At 39.5% G+C, this 17,446-nt stretch overlaps 1 protein-coding gene across 1 annotated transcript; it reads right to left on the reverse strand.

Moving 5' to 3' along the window:
* Positions 1 to 126: 126 nt before the first annotated feature.
* On the reverse strand, positions 127 to 16,828 carry dnajb6a (DnaJ heat shock protein family (Hsp40) member B6a). The gene is made up of 8 exons (XM_054754915.1): positions 16,665 to 16,828; positions 11,397 to 11,500; positions 4,512 to 4,621; positions 4,350 to 4,415; positions 3,293 to 3,403; positions 3,040 to 3,186; positions 2,745 to 2,949; positions 127 to 1,174 (listed from the first exon to the last, which is right to left on the reverse strand). Exons 2-8 carry the CDS (start codon positions 11,459 to 11,461, stop codon positions 1,069 to 1,071), a joined length of 810 nt encoding a protein of 269 aa, XP_054610890.1. The 5' UTR covers positions 11,462 to 11,500; positions 16,665 to 16,828; the 3' UTR covers positions 127 to 1,068.
* Positions 16,829 to 17,446: the final 618 nt, after the last annotated feature.

Genomic DNA, 17,446 nt, shown 5'->3' on the forward strand with positions numbered 1-17,446 from the left:
GTATATACATAGAACCCTGACAAAAAGTTTAAACCTTTGAACGCACGTCCAAATGTTGAATGTTTCAGTACCTTTTACACAACTTTGTCCAAAATGATGACATTGATGGCCATAAGTCACGTAAAATTCTGCCCACACTTGTATACACAAGTTTATTCTTTAATATTTTAAACTGGTGACATAACAGGAATCGTAACCTTGAGCTCTCATTATCCATGGAAAATCAACATATTTCTAAGTGTGACTAAAATGATGCGAATAAAGTAAAAAGTTTCATGACTCTACAGCAGAGAACAGACCACAGGTACAGGATCCCCAAAACAGAAGGAAACTTCAATGTATTGCTTTACAAAGTACACTGATCATCTCAATTTGCATGCTGCCGGGACACAACAAAAGACCACAAACTAATATTTGGTAGGAGCGCCTTGATGGTTAGCCTACTTCCCGTTGAAACATAACCACCCATGCACTGTCTTACTGTCTTACTATTTGGTGTTGACTTTTGTTGTGTCCAGGCAGTGTATTTCATTCAGAAACGACTCAACATCAACAGGTATACAGTACATGCATTATTAAATAAACACAAACACAGAAAATTGTGACAAACTCTACCAGTACTGGAATTCTTTTTTTTTTTTTTTAATAAAAATATTAAGAAGCGCTTAGATGAGCAATAAACAAAGAAGGGATGACACTTTGCTGATTTCTACCCATTCAATTGGAGATACTGGGCATATTTACAAAAAAAGCAGTTAAGACTTAGTGGAATGCAGCGAGCCGTACGCGCACAAAACGAATGAGTACGCAGAATAATCAAAAAGAGGAGGGGTCCCAAACACTGATACATCAACACCAACCTGAGCCCAATGCTAGGGTTGCTGTCTTTTGACAGATTGAGTATTGGAAGGAAATGCATAGTTGGTGATGTGAATGAAGCATGAGACAATGAGGGAAAGAAAGTATATACACCAAACCAGGTCAAGCATGAATCTTCCAATGTGTTGCTTTTTTTTTTTCTTGATACTCAAGTTTGTGCTGAGGTTAAACATGTCCAGGATACTTCTTCTACTTGTGTTCCAGTCGCAGCAGCTGCTCTTTGCCGTTGATGGTCAATGACCGCAGCTGGCCGTCCTCCTCCACTTCAACCCGTTCCTGACCATTCTCCACGATTCTGCAGCGGGACAGCAGATGAATTGAAGAAAATCTCATCTCTCTACAACTTCTGAAGCTGTTGTTTTCAACAATCACAATGTTGATTTGGTTAATTTAGGGGGTATCCAAAGTGTGGCCTGCAGCACATTCTAAAAATATAATTAAGAAATATAATACAAATATAAATAAAATAAATAGAAATATAACAAGAAAACTAAAAAAAGGAACCAAAAATCAAAACATCAGCAAAAGTTTAGGAATAAATTCTAAATATTAAGAGAAAAGAGTGGTAATCTAACGAGAAAAAGTCATAATTTTACGAGAATAACATCGTATTATGAGGAAAAGCATGTTAGTAGCGTAAAGCTGAAATATTAAAGAAAGAATATTTTAAGTCATAATATTATGAGAAACAAAACAATGAATAAAGTTGTCAATTTTAGAAAATTAAGATGTGAAAAAAAGGTTGAAATACGAGAATAACGTCGCAATTAAACAGACAAAAAGAAAGTTGAAATAGCTGGAAAAAAAGAAATTAAAAAACATGTAATTTTACTAGAATAAAGTCAAAATATAACAAGAAAAACAATGTCAATTTAGTAGCCTTGAATGGAAATATTAAATCATTAAAAACATGTTTTTAAGTTGCAATATGAGAAACAAAAACAAACAAAATTATAAAGTTATAATTTTTAACAAAAAACAAAAAAAATTATAAAGTTATAATTTTTGGGAAAATTAGGCTGGGTAAAAAGTTAGATGAAAATAAAGTCAAAATATTATGGAAATAAAGTCATAATATTACAAAAACATTTTTTACAAAGATTAAGAAGAAAAGTTGAAATATTTGGAACAAAAAACAAAAAGCAAAAAAACTGCATCTCAGCTTTGTGATATAGATGAAAAAGCCTATTATTAGTATCAAACTTCACTCTTTACACTCCCCCGTATGAGAGAGTGTGAGAGTGATAAAACCAAATTTAACACACCTGCTCCCCATTCACACCTGAGACCTTGTAACACTAATGGGTCACATGACACTGGGGAAAGAAAATGGCTAATTGGGCCCAATTTGGACATTTTCACTTGGGGTGTATTCACTTTTGTTGCCTGCAGTTTAGACATTAAGGTCTGTGTATTGAGTTATTTTGAAGGGAACAGTAAATTTACACTGTTATACAAGCTGTACACTGACTACTTTACATTGTAGCAAAGTTTCATTTCTTCAGTGTTGTTCCATGAAAAGATATAATAAAATATTTGCAGAAATGTGAAGGGTGTACTCACTTGTGAGACATACTGTACATGCGTTACTTTACACAATATCAAAGTGGCCCTTGCATCCTTTCATATTTCGGTATGTGACCCTCGCTCGAAAAGTTTGGACACCCCTGGTGTAAATGTAATTTGTTTGCATGTCTGAAACAAGTAAACCCTGACCAATTGATGGCCAGTCAATCAATAGAGTGTGTGTGTGTGTGTGTGTGTGTAGCTCCCCCCTCCACAAGAAGTCAAGCATACCAGGTAAGATGAACGTGTTCTGAGGATAAGTGAATAAAAATCAATTTCCTTGCACGGAATGACTTTACCTTTTAGTCGTGATCTTCCTGCCATTAACAATCTTCGTGGAAGTCGACACGGAACGAAAGTTACCCATACCACCTCCGCCACCTCCCCCAAAGGAGCTGCTGGAGAACGAGGTGAAGCCCCCGCCCCCTAGACCCCCCATGGTCGCCATGTGGCCCATGTGACCCATGTGACCAATGGTGCCCATGGAGCCAAATGAACCAAAACCTGGGAACCAAATTTAAATGAGAAGAAATGAGCACCCGTATACGGAGGGATGTATTTTTACAGCATAGATATTTGCTGATAGTTTTATACCTGTATCAAAAGGTGAGAAGCTGGCCCCAAAGGGTGTTAAGCCCACAAAACCCCCTAAATATGAGCCACCAGTCCGACTCCGACTTGCCCGACTTTGATGTCGCCGGCCGTTGCCAAAGAAAGGATCATCACTAAATGGATCTGCACCTTGAAGAATAAGACAGTCGACTTTTCCTTTGACATTTTCTGACGTAAAACAAAAATAGAAAAAAACCCCCAACAATAACCCCCCCCCCGGAAAACAAGGACTTACCGAAAAAGTTTGCAAATGGGTCCCTGCCCCCAAAGAACTCCCTAAAGACATCTTCCGGGTTTCGGAATGTGAAGGGTTCATGGAAATGGTCTCCGTTGTGGTAGTGGCCTCCTGAAACATTCATTACAATCCAGGAATGTCATAATCATATGTTTGCATGCTACCATATAATACACTTGATTGAAACATTTTATTCATTCAATTTATTTATGTAATTTTGTAGCAAAATTATTTTTTAAAGGGTTTCAATTAAAATGTATTTAAGCCACGTCTCTGCCAGCTCACTAATATATACATTAGTGCACTTGAAGGACACACTTGTATGACCCTGTATGATTTTTGGATGCGTATCTGAGTACTTTTTGGCAAATTCCAGCCTGGCAGCATTTCTTTTGCAATGACTTTCTGTGAACGCACACCATTTTGCGCTGTTACGTTTGTTACATTGGTGACCAAATGTATGTGAACGAGTGTTGACTGTCGGGATGAAGGCGCTTCATCTCGATGTCTATTTTTTTTGCCCAGATGGGAAAACTGGGTTGGGTGGTTATGTTTGAGATGGGCAAGTTTGTTTTGTTGCCTTTTATGTTGCTACCAGTTTCAACTAAATTTGGCAGTTTGGCTTGTTCGTGTTGATGGGCTCCCCTTGCTCATTATTAATGTTGCCACACTGGGCTGTGGCATTTGGCTTTGCAACATGTTTCTCCCGCCTAACTTCTACGACGCTACCTTGCATTGCTCCTCACAAAGCTCCGTTCTTTTGCTGTGTGTGTGTGTATGCTAGCAGCCCTGCCTCCCCCCACAGAGACAAAGCGGCTGTATGATTGACAATAGGTTTTACTCTGTTCACCATCATTCTATTAAGTCTAAGCGCTGTAACAATGCACAGAGTGCATCCTCTTCCTGTCCGTTTGGAGGCGAGAGACGAGGAAAACAGACACACATGCACATGGCAATATATCAAGGCTGGCAAAATTATCATGCTCATTATCATTTATGGTGTCAATCAATTTAATCTCGTGACAGCCTAAGGCTTGTGTGATGTGATGATACTTACCTCTCCCTCCAGCGCTACCTGTCAGTCCTTCTTTACCATAGCGATCATACGTGCTCCTCTTGTTGACTGAAAACACAAAAGATCACCAGCAGTTAAGAGCTTAAGTATGTACTGTGCACACCAACGAAATGAAAATGAAAAAAGGTTTGTGGTGTAACCAACCATCAGACAGGACTTCATAAGCCTCTGACAGCTCCTTGAATTTCTGCTCAGCCTCGTCTTTGTTTTCGGGGTTTTTATCAGGGTGCCATCTCAGGGCCAGTTTTCTGTACCTGTGAAAGGTCGGAGGGAAAATGAGACAAGTGAACAAATTGTAAACAACTCAGCCTTAGCAAGCACATTATGCAAGGTCTTAAAACTGAAAAGACATGGGTGATCTGAAGAAAAGGGACTTTCACTTGTATGGCGCTTTACTAACTTCAAAGTACTCAAAGCGCTTTGAAACTGTTTGCACATTCACCTAATGACGACACAGCATCAGGAACAAAAAGATTTGTCACTTCCTGTTGACCGGAAAGGACGTTCATGGCAAGAGCGCCGCTTTTGCTACCGGAGTTTTGAACTATTTTGGCATCTTCTTGATTAGAAGACTAGATAGATACTTTATTCATCTTCAAGAAAAATTCACACTTCCAGCACCTCTGCAAAAATGTCACAATAAACCAAAACACTTAAAAATAAAACAAGTCAAGATAGGAGAGATAAGAAAAATAAGAACATAGAATAAGAATAAAAAATAAGTAAATAAATAAACATGGAACGCAGTATGTCCAGTCTTGTGTGTGGTTTTATCGCTCCCCCTCTGTTGTGTTGAGAAGCCACATGGAGAAGTGGAATTATCTTATGGCCTGCTTCAGTGAAGCAGGCCATTGATAGTAATCTGCCACTGAAACTACTCTTCTGTCCGGAGATGATGCTGTGCATTGGATGATGCTGGTTGTCCATGATGGAAAGGAGCCTCCTCAGTGTCCTTTGCTCTGCCACAGATGCCAGACTGTCCAGCTCAGTGCCAATGACAGCGCTTGCCTTCCTCCCCAGTTTGTCCAGGTGTGTGGCGTCCTTTTTCTTGAGGCTGCTTCCCCCAGCACACTACTGCATACGGGAGGGCACTAGCTACCACAGTCTAGTAGAAGATCTGTAGCAGCTTCTTGCATATGAATATGCATATGCATATTGGAATACCAGAATAGTGCGCTGACATCTCAGACTCGGACCGGTGAAAAGGTATGGACTTGTCGAAATAAACAAATTATGGTGGCTGAGTGGTTAGCATGTTGGCCACACAGTCAGGAGATCGGGAAGACCTGGGTTCGAATCTCCACTTGGGCATCTCTGTGTGGAGTTTGCATGTTCTCCCTGTGTGTGCGTGGGTTTTTTCAGGGTACTCCGGTTTCCTCCCACATTCCAAAAACATGCATGTTAGGTGAATTGGCGACTCTAAATTGTCCATAGGTATGAATGTGAGTGTGAATGTGTCTACATGTGCCTTGCGACTGACTGGTGGACTGTCCAGGGTGTACCCTACCTCTTGCCCAAAGTCTGAAGCTGGGATAGGCTCCAGCATACCCCGCGAGCCTATTGAGGATAAGCGGCATAGAAAATTGATGTATTAGTAAGGTCAAGGTGGTTGCTTTGCAACAATGCAGAGAAAGAAACAATCTGATTCAGCCATGGAGGCTTTGGGTCCAGATACCACCCCTGGAAAGAAAGCCAACACTAACACAGCTGTTAAAAGCCTTGGAGCCACTCAAGATGCAGGCAGACGGGTCGCCATTTATGCCGCCCCAGCCGTTGACTCAGGAGGAGCTCTCCGTATACGGCCAGACTAATCTGTTGATTGTGCAAATGAAAGAACAGCAAACACAGATTGGAACTCTACAATTCCAGAACAACAGCCTCAAGAAGAGCTTCTCTGAAAACCTCTCTAAGACTCTTGAAGAGGTTGAACACATGAGGATGGAAAATACAGCACTGCGCAAAGAAATCAAGCTACAACAGGATAATAATGCTGCTTTGAGCGCCATTCGTAAAGGAGATCAAGAAATAAAGGAAAATATAATTGAGCAAATGAAGAACACAATTGATGAGATGGATCAGAACGCAAGAATGAACAATGTCTTGACAGGGCTCTGAATTTGAATTCAGGTCGTATGCCAGGGCAGTTGAGAACAGAGACAAACCAGATGAAATGGATGTTACGTCAACGAAGCAACTTTCGACATTCAAACGAGGTGGATGTAGATAGACAAGATGGATACTTGCATTCCACTGTATCACAGAAACAACACCACAGCAGTCATCATCGTTAAGTTCACCAACCGGAAATTCAAAACCACACTACTGAAACGCGTCTGTGTAGGCTCTCAGTCGTACAGGAGTTGTCCATCGAGGGAAAGGCTTCTTGAGACGTCATCTGTACTTCTGTGAAGAAGGTGGCGGACGTTTCGCTCCTCATCCGAAGAGCTTCGTCAGCGAACTAATAAGTGCTGGTAGCCTAGGCTTTAAATACAGTAAGAGTATGTATCTATGGCCTTCCAAAAATTCACAAGGAAGGGTTTCCACTCAGACCCATTGTCTGTAGCATTGACTCTACCACGTACAATGTAGCTAAATATGTAAAAACTGTCTTATCCCCATTGGTAGGCAACACTGATCATCATATAGAGAACACAAAAGGGTTTGTGGAGAGTATCAAAGACCTCAGATTGGAGCCAGAGGAAACTCTGGTATCTTATGATGTGACTTCACTTTTCACATCTGTCCCCACCTCAGCAGCAGTTTCGGTGGTGAGGAAGAGACTGCTCGAGGACTCAACTCTGCATCGAAGAACAAAACTTAGCGCTGACCTCATCTGCCAATTATTGGAAATTTGCCTTAACACTACATATTTTCAGTTTAGAGGGAAATTTTACAGACAAATTCATGGTTGTGCTATGGGCTCACCAGTCTCACCCATAGTGACGAATCTGTACATGGAAGAGATGGAGAAACAGGCTCTCACATCCTTCTAAGGGACAAAACCAAGGCACTGGTTTAGATACGTGGATAACACCTTTGTTATAATCAAAAAACAGGAAATTCAGTCTTTCACAGATCATATCAATGCGGTGGACACCAATATCAAATTTACTCGCGAGGACACTAAAGAGAACCAACTAGCCTTCTTAGACTGCAAGGTAATTATAGGAGAGGACAGACAGCTACTTACAGAGGTCTTTAGAAAGGCCACACACACTGACCAATACCTGCTTTTTGAATCAAACCATCCACTACAACATAAACTAGGGGTTATTAGGACCCTCCAACATAGAGCGGAACAAATACCAACTAATGCTGAGGGAAGGAAAAAGGAGACACAACATGTCCAGAGAGCGCTCTCAACCTGTGGGTACCCGTGGTGGGCTTTTAACAAATGTCGAAAGAAGAGAGTAGGGAAAGAAACCCAAAAGCCCATAGAAGCAAAAAGGAGAGGAGTGGTAGTCCCTTATGTAGCTGGGGTCTCCGAAAAACTCCAGAGGATCTTATGGCAACACAAAATTCCTACCTATTTCAAACCAGTAAATACCCTGAGACAAAAATTAGTGCTTTCTAAAGACAAGACTCCAAACCAAAAACAGAGCAATGTGGTCTATTCCATCCACTGTAAAGACAAGGAATGCAAAGAGCACTACATTGGGGAAACTAAGCAAATGCTCCAAAAAAGGCTTTATCCACATCGCAGGGACAATTCTAGTGGGCCTCAATCAGCAGTACATCTACACCTTAAAGCAACCAATCACTCTTTTGAGGACAGCGAGGTAAAGATTTTGGCCAAAGAAAACAGATTGTTTGAAAGAGGAGTAAAGGAAGCTATTTTTGTCAAACAACAGAACCCATCATTGAATCGGAATGGTGGTTTGAGGTTTAATTTGGACCCTGTGTTCAGCAGGTTACTGAGACCGAAACCCACAGCTCTTAGTCTTGCAAATGAGGTGGAGCCAGGGCCGAGCCAGAACAATAGATGCTAACGAGCCAGTATCAGAGTCGTTCATACCCAACTCAGGGAGTGACACTTCCCTTTTATCGGAGGTGCTAATGGCAGGAGAGGATTAGACCACTACTCCGCCCAGGCTTAGTGTAAGGAACCAATAGGAGGAGGGTGTTGGCACACCAATTCCGCCCACTCTTACTGTATTTAAGGCCTAAACTACCAGCACTTATTAGTTCGCTGACGAAGCTCTTCGGATGAGGAGCGAAACGTCCGACACCTTCTTCACAGAAGTACAGATGACGTCTCAAGAAGCCTTTCCCTCGACACACTACTGAAACAGAAAAAGAGCTGAACGGCACAAACATCTACATGAATGAACATCTGACAAAATGCAATGCTGACATCACCAAGAAAGCATGCAACTTGAGGAAGCAGGGAAAGGTTCAAGTTACTTGGAGAACTAACTGCAAAATCTACATCAAGCTAAATGGTGGACCAGAAAAGGCCAAGGTGCTTGTTGTAAAAAATATCAAGGACTTTGATAAATACTAAATATCACTGCACCAAGACAACAAGGAAAAGGGACAAATCAAAAAAACGATGCAATGGGAAGGATTATATTCATTGTCATTTGATAAGATTCAAGAGTCTTTGTTGTCAATTCACGATATATCAAGGACATACAGAGCATCGAAATTAGCTTTTTTCCCCCCCAAAATCATCAGGACATTGCAAGTGACTGCTCAACAAAAAGTACTGGATTTAGTAACCCATTTATCTACATTTAATGACACTCACAATACAACACAAACGTTTGCAGGATAAGACAATCTAAAATTAGAAACTTTTTGCTTTCCAGACCACAAACAACTAGAATTGAAGAAAGATATAGATGTGGACATATTAGAAATGACTGCTTTTACTACACGGAGGAACGATACAACAATAATTTTAATATCAACAATAAGTTGGCAATTATCCACATAAAAAGCAGACATGTACGCAAACTGTAACAACATTAGACAATAGAGTCAATTCAAGGAACCCTTCAAAGTAATTGCAATCTCAGAGACTTGAATTAATGCCAATAAGGCGAAAGAATTCTGAGCTGGAAGGATATGAAATGAACTGCATCAACAGGAATAACAAAAGTGCAGGAGGAGTGGCTGTGTACGTGGGCAAACACCTAAACTACAAAGTGAGAGCAAGTCATTTGCAATTGACAATGCATAATGACTGAAATCTGTAAAGAAAAAAGGTAATAATGTATTACTAAGTTGATTTTATAGAACACCTACTGAAATGTTCAATGAATGGTTCAAAGCAACCTTCACAGACATCAGCCAAAAAATAATCTTCGTATGTGGGGGTTTCAAAATTGATATTCTGAATCCAAATAAGCAAAGGATAATAGATGACTTCACAGACACAATGTACAGTTTGATTCTATATCGTAAAATCACCAGACCAAGCAGAATAACAGACCATTGTGCCACGCTAACGGATAATATACAGTGGTGTGAAAAGGTGTGCCCCCTTCCAGATTTCTTTTTTTTTTTTTTTTTGCATGTCACACTTAAATGTTTCAGATCATCAAACAAATTAAAATATTAGTCAATGACAACACAACTAAACACAAAATGCAGCTTTTAAATTAAAATTGTGGAGGAATTTTGGCCCACTCATCTTTGCAGAGTTGTTGCAATTCAGCCACATTGGAGGGTTTTCAAGCATGAACCGTCTTTTTAAGGTCATGCCACAGCATCTCAGTACGATTCAGGTCAGGACTTTTACTGTGCCACTAAAGTCTTCATTTAGTTTTCCTTCAGCCATTCAGAGGTGGACTAGCTGGTGTGTTTTGGATCATTGTTCTGCTGTTGAACCCAAGCTTGTTTCAGCTTGAGGTCACCAACAGATGGCTGGACATTCTCCTTCAGGGTTTTTTGGTAGACAGCAGATTCATGGTTCCATTTATCACACAAGTCTTCCAGGTCCTGAAACAGCAAAACAACCCCAGACCATCACACTACCACCACCATATTTTACTGTTGGTGTGATGCTCTTTTGCAGAAATGTTGCATTAGTCTTACGCCAGATGTAATGTGACAAACACCTTCCAAAAAGTTCAACTTTTGTCTCGCCGGACCACAGAGTATTTTTCCAAAGATCTTTGGGATAATAAAGATGTTTTCTGGCAATGTTGAGACAAGCCTTAATGTGGTTTTCGTCTTGGAACATGCAGGCTGTTTTTGCCCAGTGTCTTCCTTATGGTGGCGTGATGAACACCGACCTTAACTGAGGCAAGTGAGGCCTGCAGTTCTTTGGATGTTGTGGGGTCTTTTGAGACCGCTTGGATGAGTCGTCGCTGCACTCTTGGGGTAATTTTGGTTGGCCGGCCACTCCTGGGAAGTTCACCACTGTTCCATGTTTTCGCCATTTGTGGATAATAGCTGTGGTTCGCTGGAGTTCCAAAGCTATAGAATTGGCTTTATAACCTATTCCAGACAGATTGATCTCAATCTCAGTTAAGTTATGTTTTAACAAGGAGGCAATCACTTTTTCCACACAGGGCCGTGTAGGTTTGATTTTTTCCCCTCCCTTAATAATAAAAAGTTTAATTTAAAAACTGCATTTTGTGTCAAGTTGTGTTGTCATTGACTAACAGTTAAATTTGTTTGATCATCTGAAACATTTACGTGTGACAAACATGGGGAAAAAAAACCCCAACAAAAAAACAGCAAGGAGGCAAACACTTTAAAACCACTCTGTCATTGAAATTGGACCCCCAAAAATCCATATGGGTGCATAGTCGTAGAAATGCTACTAAAAATCATCTCCTGCAATAATCACCATAATGATAAAGAAAAATGTGACTAATATCAGAAGAATATACCCTGTATCATACATTTTTCTGTAAAGTTTGGCCACCCCTAACCAAGCTTGAATTCGACCCGGCCTGGAGAACAACACAACAATCCATCATCCATCATCTCCAATGCTGATCAAGGAAATGTAATCAATCGCCCATCCCTGATGGATAAACAAAAAACACAAATGTGTACAACTTATCAACTGACGCTTTCTTGATGTCGTCTGCAGACGCATCTCTCCGCACTCCGAGAACTTGGTAGTAGTCCACCATGGCGAGCAGATAAAGGGAACTTCTACCAGCCTGATGAACCTAAAAGGGCAAAGGTTGCTGATTAGATTTCACACATTGGAAATTCACTCTTCTGATATCTGGCAGGAACAAAAGATCAGTCAACATGCAGCTGCATGATGTAATACCAGCACCTTGATAAAAACGTCCACAAGTAAGGCAGGGCTGTATAAAATGTGGCCCCCTTTTTCCTGCCCCCCCTACCTAATGTAAAAGTAAATGTTTAATAATGAGACATATGAGGTATTATAATAATTTACTATAATCTGTAACACAAACCTAAAATGTGGATGTTTAGTTCAGATAGCTTAGCACAAGGTGTCCAAACTTTTTCCAGTGAGAACCACATGCTAAAAAAATAACATAATGCAAAGGCCACTTTGATAGCTGTAAAGCAACACATGTAAATATGCTAAGTTCAGGGTTTCACCGATGATTTTTTTTTAAGAAATGGTGGTGGGCTGCATGGGAAGCGGACTGCTGCCGCTGTCGTTGCTGTGGCCAGACTTTTAAATATTTTAATTTACTGTCAGTAATAATGTCAACATTAGAGTCATTTTCACAGGTTTGAACAAGAAATGCACTGATTAACTTTTAATACCTTTCTGTCTGCCTTTTCTTCCTCCCCGTATCTGTCACAGTGCCAACAGTGCAGACAGGCGATTCCGGTGCACATTTTTCAAAATAAAGCGTAGTGAAACATTTTTATGATATTTGATATTGATATTTAATTTCATCCTAATTGTGGTCAATATGTAAATAATAGGCTATTCAGGTACTGTATGTATATAGCGCAGGGGTGCTCACACATTTTCAGCCTGTGGACTACTTTTAATATGACCATGTCCCAAAGATCTACCTCCTTTTATAAACAGAGAATACACTACAAAAGTTTTAGAACATTCCAATTTCTCTGTCTCGCTTCCATTGTTAATTTCCTTTTTTCTTGCCAGTTTTGTAGCAACAAATGACTTTCTGCAGTACAATGCTGTTCAACTGATGTTGTGACGGGGCAGGATTATATATTCAGTATTTGTATGTATTAACAGCCCCAAATTAACTGAAAATTTAAATCAAGTTAAGCATGTCTGAAAATCTATTTACTTAACACTAGTCTCTTTAATAGGAGAATATTTGAATCAGACTTAACTGTGTTATAATGAGCAATGAGGAGTTGTGTTCAAAGGGGGATTTCTGAGCATACTTGAATGCAGCAAATTGTACTTTCGCATTAAGAGCTACAAAGTAGGTGAACATCCACTTATTGATTTTCTTTGCATTTCTGTTTATTTAGACCACCCATACACACATAATTAAGACGTTGTTGTGATATTCCTAGTGTGCGTGAATGCATCTCGCAGTCTGTCTGGTGACAATGAGGAAGTGTCGTTGCAATGAGGAATGGACTAGAAACGTGTTTGTTTGGAGTTGGAGACACATATGGTGATGGAATTGCACTGCTGTTGACGTGTCCATGTCAGAATAAAGTTATAAAAGAGCGTCAGACTACGTGTGACTACAGACTACGAGCTCCACTGTGCCGCCGTCTGTCGTCATAACTGAGTGCCATTTACAGCTCTGTCTTGTCAAATGCACCACGTACCTAACAAAGTTTTCCAAGAAACTTTAGATATGAGCGGAACTGCGGAAGACCTAAAAAAACAAACAAAAAAAACATCCAGAGTGGAGGCAGTGACCCACACGACACAAGCCGTTTTCAATTCTGTCTTGTCAAATGCACCGCGTACTCCTCTCTCTGGCTGTTGGGAGCCCGTCTGGGGAAGAGAAGTCGCTGTGTGTGCCTGTCCAATCACAGAGCGTGAAGAGTGAATACATACAAGTAGTTAGTAGTAGCTAGTAGGGTTGGGCGATCATTTTTATATATCAGTATAAATTCTTCAAATAAAAAAATGACTTACACTGGTATAAATGATAATTAAAAAAAACGCAAAAAGCAGAGTTGATGAGGTGTTTTTCCTGTGACTGTGCGCCGCAGCGCACTGTATTGACGCACTGGCACCTCATGTCTACCACAGCATGGTCCAGCAGTGGTGGAGAAAGTACAGCAAACAACAAAACAACCAAAAGAGAGAAAATGAGCATGGCTGGAGGCGGCGAAGAAGCGGAGACTATAGACAAACTGTTGCTAAACGGGGAGGTACCGCTGTAATATGGAAGTGGTTTGCTTGATACAGCAGATAGTATGTAGTACAGACATGTGGAGTAGCTGAGCGACTCAAACATATATTAGCCTCACGGTCCATTACATAACCAGTGACTTGACTTTGAAGTCGTCCTGTCTCCAGACAAGTGTAACAGACAAGTAACACACAGTTGAAAACATCCCTAGAGTTGAAGGACTTTCTCCTGGAATGAGACTTAGATGAGAAGAAACAAGTGTGTGTAACTACTGACAGTGGATCTAATGTTGTGAAAGCAGCTGCCCTGAACAACTTGAATAGACTGGCTTGCTTTGGACACTCTACACAGCTTACTTTTAATCTCATTATTTTTAAATGATACTGTATGGGTTAAGGTTTGAAGCTTTTTATAAAAAGACTCAGCTGAATTTTATTATATAAATGATATTTATAAGTGCTACAAGCTAAGCTCCATATCGCCCAACCCTACCGGCTAGTACCTAACCTGTGTGTTATGGCTAAGTATCAATGCGCCAGTAACATTGTTCGATCGGCGTAACAACGTTAATAACAATGTCGCCGTAGGGTGGTTATATGCACGTCACATATGTAAATGGAGCATTTTTGGCGCTTTTTTTCAGAAGGCTTAATAGGCAAAATAAGTGGGTATCATACGTGCAGTACTGAACTGTCTGTTTTTATATCTTTAGAACGCACAGAAAAGAGAAAGACGTGTTCATGTCTCACTTAAGGATTGTGGATGATGGCAAAATTCCAAAAAAGTGCAGTTTTCCTTTAAAATGAAAAAAAAAAAACAACCAAAAAACTAAAGTTTTCCCATAATACATTGCAGCTAAGCAATGCATTCACTGGGGCACTGCAATGATGTCAGCCTCCCTGTGGCGGATAGAGACTCCATTGCATGCCATCCATTTTCTACTGCTGCTTGTGCTCCAATTAAATGCTTTGGTCAAACTAAGTGCATTATGGGAAAACTATAAATGTTTCTTTTTTCCATTTTAAACTTGTGTTGGTACATATTTGTATATTTATTTATTAGGTATACCTTTTGTGTGTTAATTTGCTGTGTGATGAGTTTAGTGCTCTATATAAGATGACACCGTGAGTCAGACTGTTATATTGAGTAATGACCTCCTGCAATTTCCAATAAGTTGACAAGCCTGTCTTGAGTTTTTTCAAAGCTCATGATTGGCTCCTGTCAAATACAGAGCTGCCAAGTTCTCACGGACTGGTACATGACACAATACGTCGCTTTGTGACGTGGACACGTGCGGCTTATACATCTGAATTTACGGTAGTTCAAATTTCTTCATAAATCTTCCTAAAGTTTCTTCTCTGAATTTATAACTTTATTCCCATATAACTTTTTCCCCAACCTAATATTGCAAAAATCACCACTGTATTTTGTTTGTGTCTCAGAATACTACGACTTAAAAAAAAGTTTGTTCGTTAATATTTCAATTCTATGCTACTAAAATGACATTATTTTTCCTCATGAAATTACAAGTTTATTCTCTTAAAATTGCAACTTTTCTCCCCGTTAAAATACTTTTCTTCTAATATTTTTTAAAAATTACAGCTGTTTTTTTTCCATTTCTGCTGTTTCTTTTTCCCCATAACAATTTGACTTTATTCCCATAACTTTATCCTCAACCTGATATTTTGTTTCTCATATTAGAACTTTTTTTAATAACATCTTTTTTCTTTAATATTTCAACTTTGTTGTCCTCATATTACAAGTTTATTATAGTGAAATTGCAACTTTTTTCTCATTAGAATATGTTTTTTGCTTAATATTTTGACTCTATGCTCCTAAAATTACAGCTGTTTTTCTTTTTACCCTAATAACATTTTGACTTTACTCCCATATTATTATAACTTTCCCCCACCTAATTTTCCAAAAAATACAATTTTATTTTGTTTCTCATAATAAAAAATTACATTTTTCTTTAAGCCGCACGGTGACCTAGTGCTTGGCATGTTGGCCACACAGTCAGGAGATGGGTTTGAATCACCGTTGGGCATCTCTGTGTAGAGTTTGTATGTTCTCCCCATGCGCGTGTGGGTTTTCTCCAGGCGACTCTAAATTGTCCATAGGCTTGTATGTGAGCGTGAATGATTGTCAGCTGGGATAGGCTCCAAAATACACCCGCGACCTTAATAACGAAGAAGCATAGAAGATGGATGGATCTTTTTTTTAATATTTCAAATGTATGCTATTAGAATGACAATACTTTTTTCCACATAATTATGACATTACTCATAAAATAACGACTTGAAACATTAGATTACAATTTTTTTCGTAATATTTTGACTTTATTCTTCTATATGTATTCCATTATTGCCGTTTTTTAAAGCATGTTAAATTTAGCTTTTGTAATGTGCCGTGTGCCGCACTTTGAGCCCCCTCCAACTTAGCATATATTGTTTCAGCATCGTTAATGTATCAAAGTCCCGCCTCATCCATTAATTTTTACGTATACGACCCTCGCTGTAAAGTTTGGACACCCCTGATGTAAGGCCTCAGTCAATAATACTATGGTACTGATGACACAGGTACTGTTGCAGGTGTAACTCAAACATTAATTTCGCCCACCTGCAAACTGATTAAATCAGATGCAGAAGTTGTACTAAAAATTCATAAATACTCAAATTTAAGAAACCAACAGAAACAGAGCATTAAAAAAACGATTTAGTGGAGATGTATTGCCATTAAATGCAAAAATAGCAGACCATTTCCCCACGTAAATTCAAAACGCTAGCATCCATGACACCATACATTTTCTTCCTGCAGCTACGGCTACCCGACTCAAATAAATCAACACACACGCAAGCAACAGTGGTTGGTTTTGTCCGGTATATATTGTTAACCTGCCAGGTGACATTTGTGAAATTAAATCTCACATATTTACCACCGTGTTAAAGCTTTTAGCTTCCAGGCTACCTGTCGTCCGTCCAGTGGTTCTCCACTAGCTTAGCACGCTAATCAACACTACATCGCAGAGATGTCAAAGTCGTTTTACCTCAAACAGGTTCGGCGATTTATGGCGTTGGGCAGAAGTGTCACACAATTTCTTGTATGGTTAAACCCAGACAGGCTTCTTCACGCCACAACAATCTGCAGCTTCTTGGATTAGTCGCATCGTCCTGTTAACGAATCTTCTTCGCGCGCTTCTTGTTTGAGGTGGGTTTTTTTCAGCTCCTGCCAACACATTGGCACCAACTGGACATAAGCGGTATTGCAAAAAAACAACTGTAGCCCTACTCTTGTACACTTAAAAAACATAAACCATGTAAAACTTTCATTAAATCGAAATATCAAGCATGATTAATTGGTTAATTAATTTATAGTAAGTAATTTTGGTTCAAAAAAGTATTTTGCATGATCGAATTTCGAAAAGGTTTTACGTGAGCACTGATAACTAGATAAGATGTGAATTTTTCTTAGATCAATTAAGTATAAGTATTCGTCCTACATGTCTTTTATTTCAGCCGGATGTTGGGATCCTTCCGTTTGATTGGGTTGAACTTGATCTTCACTCTTGGCCACTTGCAATCGCTGTGATTTAAGTGTGCATATTAATTTGATACCAAATGGAAAGGGAAAGTTGAGCAAACATGACAAAGCAGCATCTAAAGTACAAAAATACATACAAGCAGCGAGAAAGCCTCATGCTCCACTCTCTCATCCGCACGCACATACATTGGCAGGTTTTCACAGTGCAGCGATTGCAACACCAATATAAATTAAACACAACATAATCATCAAACATACTTACTTATTGATATAACTCACACAGGGCAA

This window comes from Dunckerocampus dactyliophorus, chromosome 2, assembly GCF_027744805.1.
Source record: "Dunckerocampus dactyliophorus isolate RoL2022-P2 chromosome 2, RoL_Ddac_1.1, whole genome shotgun sequence".
Taxonomy (NCBI): domain Eukaryota; kingdom Metazoa; phylum Chordata; class Actinopteri; order Syngnathiformes; family Syngnathidae; genus Dunckerocampus; species Dunckerocampus dactyliophorus.